This window comes from Haemaphysalis longicornis, unplaced genomic scaffold (genome assembly GCF_048455015.1).
Source record: "Haemaphysalis longicornis isolate Haplotype H1 unplaced genomic scaffold, Haemaphysalis longicornis Haplotype H1 scaffold_1, whole genome shotgun sequence".
In the NCBI taxonomy this organism is placed as follows: domain Eukaryota; kingdom Metazoa; phylum Arthropoda; class Arachnida; order Ixodida; family Ixodidae; genus Haemaphysalis; species Haemaphysalis longicornis.
Genome location: NW_027526203.1, coordinates 400034858 through 400047543, shown reverse-complemented (window position 1 = coordinate 400047543; position 12686 = coordinate 400034858). Strand labels below are relative to the sequence as shown.

Sequence of the window (12686 nt, the reverse complement as noted above, 5' to 3'; positions counted from 1 at the left end):
AGCAGCCAGAAATTTCCTGTGAGCAACCAGCGATATCTACTGTTCGCTAGGAACACTGCTACTCTTTATGCAAGTGTTGGCGTGTTGGCGTGTGTTATGGATCACCATCAAGCCCAGCATCTTTTTGTGACCAGCTGCATGATTGTTTGAATCAGGTAACTGTACGGTATCCTGGAGCAAGTATTCTTTTAGGGGATTTCAATTTTCCTAGCATAGACTGGTTGCACGTATCTTCGCTTACTGGCTCCTCACCCACTGAATCTAGTCATTTCATTTCACTTTGTTCCGACTTTGGTTTGTCACAAGTTGTAACTTCGCCGACGCGGGTCACACAGCAATCGTCATCTATTTTAGATTTAGTTCTTACGTCATCACCAGATACTATGTCAAGAATTTTTCACTTGCCCGGTCTTAGCGATCATGACGTATTACAGTTTGAGCTGACCATACCGAAAACATCGTTGCGCAAACGTTTTTAAAAAAATTAGGGACTACAGTAAAGGTAATTATAAAGCAATCAATAACGAACTTTTATTGTTTATTGAAACTTTTCTGCCTCATTACCTTGAAAGAACGGTGAGGATAACTGGCTGCTGTTCAAAAATAAGCTACTGGATCTTGTGAACAAAATTATTCCTTTACGTCGAGTTTTCTTTAAATGCAACGCCCTATGGTATAACTGCTATCTCAAACGACTTGCTAACAGAAAGAAAAGACTCTTTAAAAAAGCAAAACGATCCCTCGATCCTACACACTGGTCAAAATATAAAACCGCGAACTCGAGATATTCGTCCGCCCTCAAATCCACTAAGTTCACGTTTTTTAACGCCACGGCCTACATTACTAAAAAGTAACCCAAAGCAATTTTGGAATATTGTTAGGACACAGAATACGAGCACAATTGCATTAACTACTCTAAAGGTGACCCCGTGCCCAGCCGTCTGTGCGCGTCGGTGTTAAACGAAACGTTTGTCACGGCATTTTCATCTTCACGAACCCTACCTGAGTTTCCTGAGCTTCGGTCAAAGAATTACTTTTTTCAACGCAACTGGGATTTCAGCCATCATAAAAAAATTGAAACCAAAATCTTCTTGCGGTGTGGACGAAATCAATCCAAAAATTCTAAAGAACGCTCGTGAATATTGTTCGTTGATACTAGAATGCATATTTTCGCAATCTTACCATCTCCACGCATTGCCACGAGATTGGACAACAAAGTAACACCACTATTTAAATCAGGAGACTCTCAAACACCCTCTAATTACAGGTCAATATCCCTCACTTCTGTGTGCTGCAAAATTATGGAGCATATTATTTTCACACACCTCACAAAATTTCTAGAAGATAATAGTTTTTTCACTCCCGCGCAGCACGGGTTCAGAAAATTCTTCTCCTGTGAAACACAACTTTTTTCAATTACTAGCAATCTGCACAATAACCTAGATACTGGCTGTGTAACTGATTGCATATTCCTTGATTTTGCTAAAGCGTTTGACAGAGAGGACCATTCCCTACTTCTACATAAAATGAGTGTTCTTAACATAGATCCGTTAATACTGGACTGGTTAAACGTTTTTTTCACCGCACGTGTTCAATTTGTCTGCGCTAATGACTAACTCTCCTACATCTCCCGTTAGTTCCGGTGTTCCGCAAGGATCAGTTTTAAGACATCTCTTAATTCTAATATATATAAATGATTTACCAACTAATATCACATCTGAAATATGTTTATTTGCAGACGACTGCGTAATTTATCGGAAAATAACGAACGACACTGACGTTATGCAGCTTCAAACTGACTTGGATAATCTCTCCGCATGGTGTCAAACGTGGCAGATGCAGTTAAATGTCCCAAAATGCAGGTCAATGCGAATTTCCTGTAATAACCAGACACCACCCGCTTACACTCTTAATGATTCCCCTTTACAGAACACGCTCTCTTACAAGTATCTTGGCATTATTATTTCTAACAACCTTTCCTGGAACCTAAATATAGAGAGCATAACATCCAAGGCTAACCAAACTCTAGGCTACCTCCGTAGAAATTTTTCTCTCGCACCTTTGTCGTTAAAGTTACTTTTATACACTACCTACGTTCGCCCTAAATTAGAGTATGCTTCTATTTGGGATCCGGCTCACATGACATTAATAGATTCAGTCGAGATGGTACAAAATCGCGCAGCCGATTTTATTTTATCTAATTATCACAGAACAGCCAGCGTTACCCAAATGAAAAACACTTTAGGCCTTCCGAACCTCGCGACTCACCGAAAACACTCACGAATTTGCCTCTTTCATAAAATTTACCACCATAACTTCACGTTGCACAATTCATGGATTCGTCCTGCGCCTTACGTGTCAGCTCGCCGAGATCACTCACATAAAGTCGATGTACCTCATTCAAATAGTACTGTCACACATTCCGCATCATTCTTTCCGAAAACGTACAAGAATTGGAACAATCTACCGAGCTCACTAACAAGTATTAAAAACCCTGATCTTTTTTAAGGATGCTTTAAATAAATCTGAATAAATTCCCACTCAGTGCCCAAATTCTATACCTTAGAGTGCTTTGCATGATGGTTATGTTATTGATTACGACCATATTTATTTTATATATGCTTCAAATATTGCCGAATGAATTCACCACTGTGCACCTGGATTGTATTTTCTTTACTCCTTTGTGAGACTGTGTTTAGTTACGAACAGTGCACCTGACATCAATTTGTTATTGTTGTAACCCCTCCCCTCTATAATGTATCCGTACCCTGAGGGTAAAATAAATGAAACGAAATGGAAGTGGTAAAACAGCGCCGCTGTTCTGCTTCAGTAGCCTACAATCACGGGTTTTGGAAGAAACGAGCCCCAGCAATGACGGTATTTTTCCAAGATTCGTGATTTTTGTATTGTAAAATGTTCTCTCAGCTCAATTCTGCACATTCTTTTCGTAAAAAAAAAACGTGGTTTGGTATTTTTAGGTCGATTTAGAGGTGACGCGCGGCATATGGACACGTTTAATTAACGTTTTGCATCCCACCTGAAGTGCGCGCGCATTGCACCTATGAAGGAACGCAATATCGCCTTTTCCACGGCGCTATAATTTCGACTATAATTGGCGTTACACCAGTTAAACCCATTTGTTAATGCAGAACAGCTGGCTGACCGTGCGCTCGACGAGTTTCGCGGCTACTTGCAAAGACTTCATGGATTCCGCAGCCTCTAGCTAGTTCGGCGGACTGCACAGATGGGAAACATTCAGGAAACTTCTTCCGTGTATTCCGGTAAGAAACGCAGTGCTGCAGTACTGCAAACCTGCAGTGTAGGAATTGGCCCAGCTGCAGATACAGGCATCTTAACACGGTACAGCATATAAGGTATTTCAGAAGTTATATCCAGAGGCAAGACTTACAGAATGAGGAACAATTACCTATTGGGCAGATCATTTTTTCGGGGGGGGGGGGGGGCAGATAACTTTTTGGCCAAGATAACTTGGGTAGATGACTTTTTGGGCCAGTTGGTGCATGTCTAAATCGGGCTGGAATACTTGCGCTGCGAAGGCTGTAGAAAGCCCAGACGAAAACTGGGAAGCAGCACTTGCCATGTTAACAAAATACACTTGCTGCGTTACGTATTTCCCCAATCCTTATTGGAATTCGAATAGTTGGGAATGCGACATCAGCTGCAGCATTACCTCTGGACCACTGCCGCATATAACCATGGGACACCTTTGTAGCGTAGCTGAAGCCTTAAATCTATGGCAGTCTATAGTATTTTCTCACACTTCAAAACCGGTGTTGCGCGAGTTTTTTTAAGGGGGACCTATGAACGGGATATACCGTTGCCGAATAACTAGTCGAAAACTCCCACTATCGAGCGCTCTTGCCAGCGCCACTGGAGATGCCAAGAACTGACCTATTCATTCCTCATTTCATGAACTTTAAAAACGCCATGTACTTTAGCTGTATTTTCTATCCCCCTCCATTCCTCTTTCCCATCGTGAGCAGTGGTCCTCTTCATCGAACAGTTCTTACTACACTGGTACTTGAAGGGTCCGAGCGGCGTCTTTCTCTTCAGCTCTAAGCTCCTCAAAGCTGCTTGAAAACACTACGCTCCTTCGCCTTTTATGTCTCAGTTATCTGGACACAGCGGTAGGGCGCATACCCAATACATGGCGCATTCAGTCCGCAGCACAACTGCACCGGCGCATTTCAGACACGCCATCCCATTATGTTGCTGCACTGAAGCCGGACAGTACCTGTGACAACAGTGGTCGCTGGGCAGTCCTCGCGGCCGCCAGGGGATCCCAGGAGAGTGAACTGCACGAAGACCTCGCCGTACTTAAGCGTCTTTGTATCGTCCAGAACCCCGAACATGTTGCGCCCCAAGTTTTGGGGGACAGCAATGCGCGACTTGGACAGCAGAGACTCTGGAGAGCGGCAAGAAGAGAGACGCTATAGCAGTCGTGTCACGAGTTTGAGAAAAGAGGAGCAGGCCCTCTCTCCACGTGGCAGAGAGAGGCCGCGACCTGACGTACCCATGGACGTCCGGTAGACGGCGAAGAGCATGGAGCGAATGAAGGGGTCCCGGGTGAGCGAGAAGCCCTTGCGCAGCAGCTTGCCGAAGGGCAGCGCGGAGCAGACGTACGTCTCGAGGACCTGCAGCGCCGTCGCGTCGCACACCAGCGCGTTGGTGAGCAGCATGACCATGTGCTGCTGCAGGCAGAAGAACACCCGGCTGGGGACGCCCAGCTGCTCCAGGAGCGTGATGAGCTGCCGGTTCAGGAACACCGGTCCTGCGGGAGACGAAGGGGTCGAATTCTACGGCAGGGGTGGGGTGCTCTCACCCGCGGCGCCAGTTTCCGAGAACACGCACATTTCATGCACGCAAGCACCTCCCATCGGCTGGAAGTAAGCGGGAGCCTCACTTAGCGGGCATCGGCAGGAAACAGGGTGCGCAAGCGAACGTACCCAGCGGTACGTTCGCTTGTAAGCAGCACCGTCCGTGTACGGATAGATGCGTCTGTTGCAGATCCTTACCGACGAAAACGTGTCATGAAAGCTCAGATACCAAGGAAATGAATGTATTGGGAAAGGCCCAACCAAGCTATTCATGTGCTTTGCAAAAAAAATTCTTGTCGGATCCATTGATCGTGGAACTTTTGATAATGCATGATCATCGGAAAAATCGAGATTTCATTTAACATCGTTTCAAAATGCTTGAGCATCTCATCCCGTTCTCTCGCGAACTTGTGGCTCGGCCCGGTGCACACGCCTAGCCCTAGCGTTAGAATTCAGCACGGCGTTTCTCGCATGCGCATGGCACACAACGTCAGCAGTGTTTTGTGCTTTGCTCGCTTTAGCGTGGCATTGGCCGCTCGTCGCTCCTTTTGTTGACCACCAGCACCGGCATTTTGTCACCGTCAGTCCAATTCAATTCTATTTTGCTGCCTACCCCGTGCAAGCGGTGAAGGTCGAGAGGAAGCACGAGGACGCGGCAAGCGGAGGAACTGGTGCGAGCACGCATGCACAGCGCCACCGCAGCCAAAGGCTCAGCTGGCTCTAGGATCAGCTTGACGTCCCCCGCTCCACGCACTTCTAGGGTCTCGGCTCGCCGTCCCCCTCTCCCCACGTACTCTGACGTTTTCTGTTCTATCGCCGCTGGGTCCGTAGGTTGACAAAAAGTTTTCTGCTGACGTTCCTGGTCTGTTTCTCTCGCATTAAAGGGACCCTGCAACACTTTTTTCCGCCTTTTTCGAAATCCTAAATGCTTGCAGAAGGTAGTCAACCATCACATCCACTACTTAGAATAGGGGTCGCGAAGTACCTGAGCCAAGAACTGCTTCTTTACTCTTATCAGATAACTTAGAACCTTACTCAAAAGATTTCTCTTTTCCGGTCTAGGTATTCATCGACCACAGGAACTACGTCATTACAGCGGTGTAGGGGCTATTGGTCGTCTTTGCTGCAGTTGCAGCAATAAACGCTGCAGTTGCAGCAAAACGCAAGAAAGCCACAAAAGCAAAGCAGAAACGGAAGGCGAACCTGCTGCGTCTATAGCAAACCATCCAGTGCCGCTCCGTGATGGCGACAACTATAGCTTTCTCAATACTTCCAGACGTGACGGAAAGACTGAAAGCGTTCATCGGGAGTGTTGCAGAGTCCATTTAATGACAAAAAAGAAAGGAGACACCAAAGCACCCTTTCCGCGTATTGTTCTCGGCAGAAAGGAACGCTTATGTGCGGACCCCGCAAAACGTTGGCAGGGCGGGTCAGGCACTGGCTGATAACCATTCATTTATCGGAGCCTGGCGTGCACTGCAAATACATTTTATAAAAAAATTGGGCTCTGGGCGACCTCTGTAGAGTAAAACCATGCCCGCTAGTCTTGCTCTCCCTCGACGACGAAGTAATGCTGTCGCGTTTTAAATTTTAAGTCCTAGACGTTGATGTCCTGCGCAACTTTTTATTTAGTCGGATGGTATGTCAGTAGTCATTACTCTCCAAATTTGCCTCATTGGAAGCAGCGGTTGTCAATCACAACGTCAGGTTACGGCTATCAGGAGTGAATTTAAATTTTGTACATAACCAGGGCGTATGCGGTGGTTAGGGACAAGAAGGGTATGTCCCTTCATATTGAACATTTTTTTATCTTGCTTTATTTGTTTGTTTTTATACAAGCATTTTGTTAACTTGGGCCCCTGGATACTCCAGTTACTGGAAACTTACGTTTGGTGCAAAACCAACGAAGTCGTACGGGCCCAACTGAGTCCCATTAAAGCGACATCTAGATCTGATAGGCAGAAAAGCCATAGTACTACGTTAACTCGAACAAGACCGTTCAGCCATGGATCTAAACGCCAGGGAGCGAGTTCGACGAATACTCAGGAATGTTTCCTTCCGGAATACCTGCGATTGCTCCGCCCATGCGACCATTTCGGGGATATTTTAAGGGCTTAGTTACAACACCGATACCTGCACAGTCATGGAATTGACATGAAAATGGACATTCCATCCATCACATTTGCGCTGAAATGCTCGCAGACCTTCACGTGACATAGAGCGACAAACGTCTGCCCCATTTGCACTTACGTGGCGCCGAAATTTTTATGACTTCGATGTTGTCCGAGTTGATGCAGTTGAACTTGCGCATGCTCATGCGCAAAACCAACTGCTTCCCCTGCAGCACGGGGTTGACGCACAGCATGCCCTTGTATCCGGCGTACCGAACCTGGATCGCTGACGGCGTCTCGGGAATGCTCAATTTGCAGCACACCTACCGAAAATAAACGACCGCTTGGTTACGCCAGTACAGTTTCACAGCCCCCGCAAACTGAATGCAAGCATCTCAACTCTTGTCCGAGAGTGAAATCACAAGCCACTTCTTTCGTATACCATCGACACCGCCTGCACATTCACCCTCACCCAACGCGCGGTCTCCCTCTGACCCGTTTCTCCACCACCACTCCGTGAGTAGAGACGGCGCCCTGGTGTGAATCCCTGGCCACGCCGGCATTCCGGTAAAGAACGCGCCAGCGCGTAGATGCGGGAGAGCTCACGTATACTGAACTACCCAGGGGACACTGCTGGCGAGTTCACGCCTTTAGACGTTAACCGTTACGCAAATCTTCCGGCTCTCCCGACGGGAATTGCCTCCCCCTCACGCCTCCATATCGCGACACCAGGTGTGATAGGCGCCCGTTACGACGACAACATATCCACTCACGATTCCCACACGTGCACTCAGGAGGAATAGCCAGAGAGAACGACAGCTGCCGTCAAAGGCTCACGGGTAATTCACTTAATCACCATTGCTACGATTTCGCATTCAATGCCCGTAAACAGGTTGAAGTGCCTCCAGTAGTTTTTTCAAGCCGATTTCAACTCGCGGGGGCCGTACATTGGAAAAAAAACACTACCGCCGCAACAATGTCCATGAAAAGTACGTATATAATCAAACAACATTGCCAACTAACTACGAGAACCAGCCGAACATTTGAAGCAATATAAAGCAAAGTTAGTAATGTCTGTCCTTTTCTCTAAAACACTAAAACCACGACATCTCGACTTCAAAAAATTACAAGCCTGTCCAAGTACTCCGTGAAAGTGCATGCCCAACAAAACACTCCAGCGCACGGCATCGAAGTAACGTAATTTAGGCGAAGGGTATGAGCAAATTTTATTTCTATCGACCTTTGCTAGCGCTCATACCTAAGAGTTTTGGGTCTCGAACACAATACATGCATAGAACTGCAGCCATAAATTTCGAGTGGTTAAACCAAATTTGCCGAGGTTAACTCTTTAAAAGTGGTTCCTTTGTGATTGTATGCACAAATGAAAACGCTGCTTTTTGTGTTGCGAAAAGTCCCGGAGGGTTTCTACTCGAACGCCTTTTTGGCTCGTTGGTTACGTTCTTCTAAATATAATCCTAAGAACCATAATGCAATCTTATAACTATGGTTGAGCAGGGGGCGATAAGTGGCGGAGAAAATTAGTGCCCTTCCGTTCTGTGAAGAAGGATGACCTGCGAAGCTGAACGCAGTCCACGGAGTGCAGGAAACAAAACACATTAGTTTGTAATTTGCAATTGAGCATACTTCCTAGCTAATTAGCTGAATGACACTTGAAAGGACCCGTGCTTTATTCTAGCGAGCAAACGGGAAGTTGTCTGTTCCCCTCCCGCGTCGTAGGCATCTTATTGTCTCCGATCAGCTCGACCATTGACTGGTAAAATCGCATTGGGTAGTGTGACGTCGATGTTTAAACCTCCCGCTAGCACAATGCACATGTGCTCAGTGAGGATACGGAACCAATAACTGCGCGTGCAAGCAACCCCTCCCTCCACTCGCAACCAGTGCACGCATAAACCAGCAACCGGTTATGTGCGCCTGCTTAGAGTGGGAGACGCCGTCGAAAATGCCACTCTGAAAGCCCTTGACGCTGAAGGAGCAAATTGGCTCACGTCGGCGGTCCAAGCGGGGAAGTTGCGGTTCAGACGTGAGGCATTCGCAGCTACTCAATGAGCCGGAACTTGAGGCGCCAACGGCAACTGCAGCGTTTTTCTGTTGTTTTCGGTACCCTTCGCACTTCAGTTCGGTTCAGTACGCTTCTTCATTTTTCACTCTTCTTCCGAGCGAACGAGATGCGCGAGTCCCATTGCGCGCTAATACCTGGAAGGCCTCGAGCTCTATTCTATAGCGGACAAACATTTGGCTATCCGTTTCCCTCCCCTGTCGTAGGCATCTTACAGTCTGCTGCCATGGCGTGCGGACGTGATTTCTCGTTCGTTCGTCCGCGGCCGCATCGGTTCGTGATTTTACCGGCCACGCGTCGCGGCCTTGGGTGTTTGATTAGGCGATGGGCGCTCTTCTGCGCTGGGCCGCCGAGAATTCACTACCGCTCGCCAGTACCCGCACATTTGCTCGAATCTTCACCCAGCAAACTCCCTGGCAAGGTTCGGGACCACCGTGGACAGCACTTCGCACTGCAGCCCCGCCTCTACGCTTCACCGCTCCTGTCGACTACTATCTCCCGGGCGCGGCACAGCGCCAGACTGTGCCCTCTGATGCGTGTTTGTGCGCGGCGGCCCCAACTAAGGTGACAAGCCTTCATTCTCTTCTATCTATCCTTTCTGTGCTTGTCTTCACTTTTCTCTCCCCTATCCTATTCTACCCCACTAAATTGACACCCCCGGACTAGGCTGAATGTAGGTGAACCCCATGATACGTTCAAAAATATCCCCAGTCCATGTTTTAAATGCAGAGCATTTTAGTAACTCACGATGTCACCCGCGTTGGCGTCCGTAGTCCGCGTCCGCATCGCTCCCCCTACACTATATAAATACTTGCCGGCGCCAGGTTTCGATCCTACGACTCTGCGGGCGGAACGCAAGGTGCACGGTACTCTACCAACTGAGCCACAAAGCCGACACAGAACGGAAGGTTACGAACGTGCCTTATATCCTTGACTCATTCAACCGCCGGCCAGAGGTGCGCCCTCTCCCCCGCGTCCTCCTCGCCTTCTCTCCGCTCGCAACGCCCTCTCTCGCCGCGTTCGGTTCGGGCGCACAACAGGTGGGGACGTGCGCAACACCCTCTCTCGCCGCGTTAGGGTTCGCGCGCAAGAACAGGTGGGGCGCTTGCATCGCGCTCTCTCGCCGCGGTCGGTTCGCGCTTAAACCACATATGTCGTTCGCGCGCGCTGCGGTCGCTAACATCTGTGGCGTGATCGTGACGTCAGCATCACGCGTTTGCGTGGTGGCGATTTCGGCGCTATAACACTCTCTCGCGAGGGGCATTGGATTGGATTCGATTGGATTGGCTTGGATTGGCTTGGATTTGGATTGGATTGGATTAAAGTGGATTGTGTTGCGTCATAGCCGCGCCACCTTGCGTCATAGCCGCTCCACGTTGCGTCATAGCCGCGGCAGGGGGTTCACGGCACGTTTCACCATCGACTTCATCGACAATGTCTACGCTGGAAGACAACAATTACAACAACAACCACCAATACGTAATCCATACGACTTGCAGGCGCCCCCCCCCCCCCCCCCCCGCAGAAATGCTCTGCATTTGATCGTGCCCCTCGCGAGGGGGATGTTTCTTTTTTAGATGCGACTGCATCTCATTCGCTCGCCTTGTCCGTCCATACGGCGTTGTTGTTGTCCGTCCACACCCCTCCCCCATTCTCCTCGCCGCGCGAGCTGCGCTCTCCGCCGCTCACCCCCTCTTCTCTCTCCGCGAGGGTCATTGGATTGGATTCGATTGGATTGGCCTGGCTTGGCCTAGCCTGGCCTGGATTGGCCTGGATTGGATTGGCCTGGATTGGATTGGATTGGATTGTGTTGCGTCATAGCCGCGGCAGGGGGTTCACGGCACGTTTCACGCGATGGGAGAATCAACCTAACGGAAACAACAACGCAACCCCCTATGCGTCGTATCTACACAGGGGTTCCCGCGAGGGGAGGTGGGAGTAATTTTCCCCTTTCCTTGAACATCGAACCACCACCACCACCAACCGTGCACGCATAACCCGGCAACCGGTAATGGGAGAATAATACACGGGTGAAAATGTCTCTCGGTAAGCTGTTCAAGCTGAAGAATTATGGACCCCGCCGGCGTTCTAACAGGCAAGTGGCTCTTAAACCGGGAGGGATTCGCAGAGGCGAGGCGGAAATTGAGGGGGCAACGGCGGTGGTGCCTCTCGGTCATTTTTACGCCCATTCGCGCTTCTGTTGATACTCCACCGTCATCTAATAACGGCGCTACCACCGTTGTCAGCCGATTGCGAAACTTTTGAAAGAGGCACCGGTGGTGGCAAGGAGAATAATTTGCGAGAGAGGGGGGTCGGCGGTGGCGAGGAGGAGACCCAGAGCGGCATCGAGTAAAGCAGCTTCACCGGAATGAAAACTGCGGTGGTTAGACATATGCTGTTTCGCAGCAATAGACTTCTTTGTAGGGGCCTTGTAAAACCACGATAATGTCTCTCCCTGCCAAAACATTAGGGAAAACTTCCCCATGGCATGAGGCTTTGTGGTCGTGCGGCAGCTACTTGTGCGCATTGTTTGGCGCACACTTCTCTAATGCCCAAGAACTAGTGTTTATATACTGAATGGACGTTAAACAGATATAAATTTAGCTCGATGCTGGTCGCCTGTACACCAATGGACTATATAAACAAGACGTAACAGCGCGAAACCTTCACGGAGAGTTACGAAGATACATAGCACAAGCACTGACTATCATCCGGCAAGGGACGTATACTTCAAGATCAGCTCCTTTCCAAAAAAGCCCTTGCTGCCGGGTGGAAGCCCTTCGACTTGGTGCCTCCGTCAGCCTTTTACGCTGGTATGTCTTGTTGAGCCGAGTACCAACTTGCCCAACAACTTATTCCTCCGCAATGGTCTGTAGGCCACTGCGTTCTTACTGTTCGCCGCCTTTTTGTGTGGCTCCCCATACAATGCTCGGCGTGCACACCTCCTCGACACTCGAAAAAACGTCTCACCTAGGTCCTGCGCAAGAAATGTTCTTCATGGGGTTACTAATTCCTAAAAAGTAATATATTTTACCAGATTAGTGAGCTTTAGTCAAAACTAAGAGAAACACCAATGCTCCTAATTCCGTTGTACCCGGTTCTGCAAAACACAGCACAAGCACAATTTGGCTTCACAATCTCGCTATCGCCCGCTAGGAACTGTAGAAACTTCAAATACACGCCCAGTCAAAGCCAGTAGTGTAGTTAAGTGCCATATTAAGCGGTATGCAGGATCTTTGTTTGGCGCAGTGTTTCCAGACTCATCACTTTTGTTCCACACCTCGTAAATAAGTACATTTTCACCAATCGTACGTAAATAGGGCGTGCATTCAATGCTGAACCAAAATCAGACGATTTATTTAATTCATTTATATGCAAACAAATCGGCGATTAACATGACGACATTACGACGCACCCGCCGCGGTGACTCAGTGGCTAAGGCGTTGTGCTGCTGAGCCCAAGCACGCGGGTTCGATTCCCGGCCACAGAGGCCGCTTTTCTGATGGAGGCGAAAAGCAAAAACGTCCGTGTGTGCGAGATTTGGGCGGACGTTAAAGGTCCCCAGGTGGTCAAAATTAATCCCGCAGAGCCTTCCACTACGGCGTACCTCATCGCCTGCGTTGCGTCGGTGCGTTAAACCCTACAATCAACCAATCA

The 12686-nt window shown here is 48.7% G+C and overlaps 1 protein-coding gene across 1 annotated transcript in view; it reads right to left on the bottom strand.

The window, feature by feature from the left end:
• Positions 1-12686, bottom strand: part of LOC144155399 (uncharacterized) — a gene marked incomplete in the record, with an annotated part of 58434 nt that overhangs the window by 5034 nt on the left and 40714 nt on the right. The window contains 3 exon segments of the mRNA XM_077686796.1: positions 4256-4426; positions 4535-4792; positions 7089-7272. Of these exon segments, the coding sequence (XP_077542922.1) occupies positions 4256-4426; positions 4535-4792; positions 7089-7272 (613 nt within the window).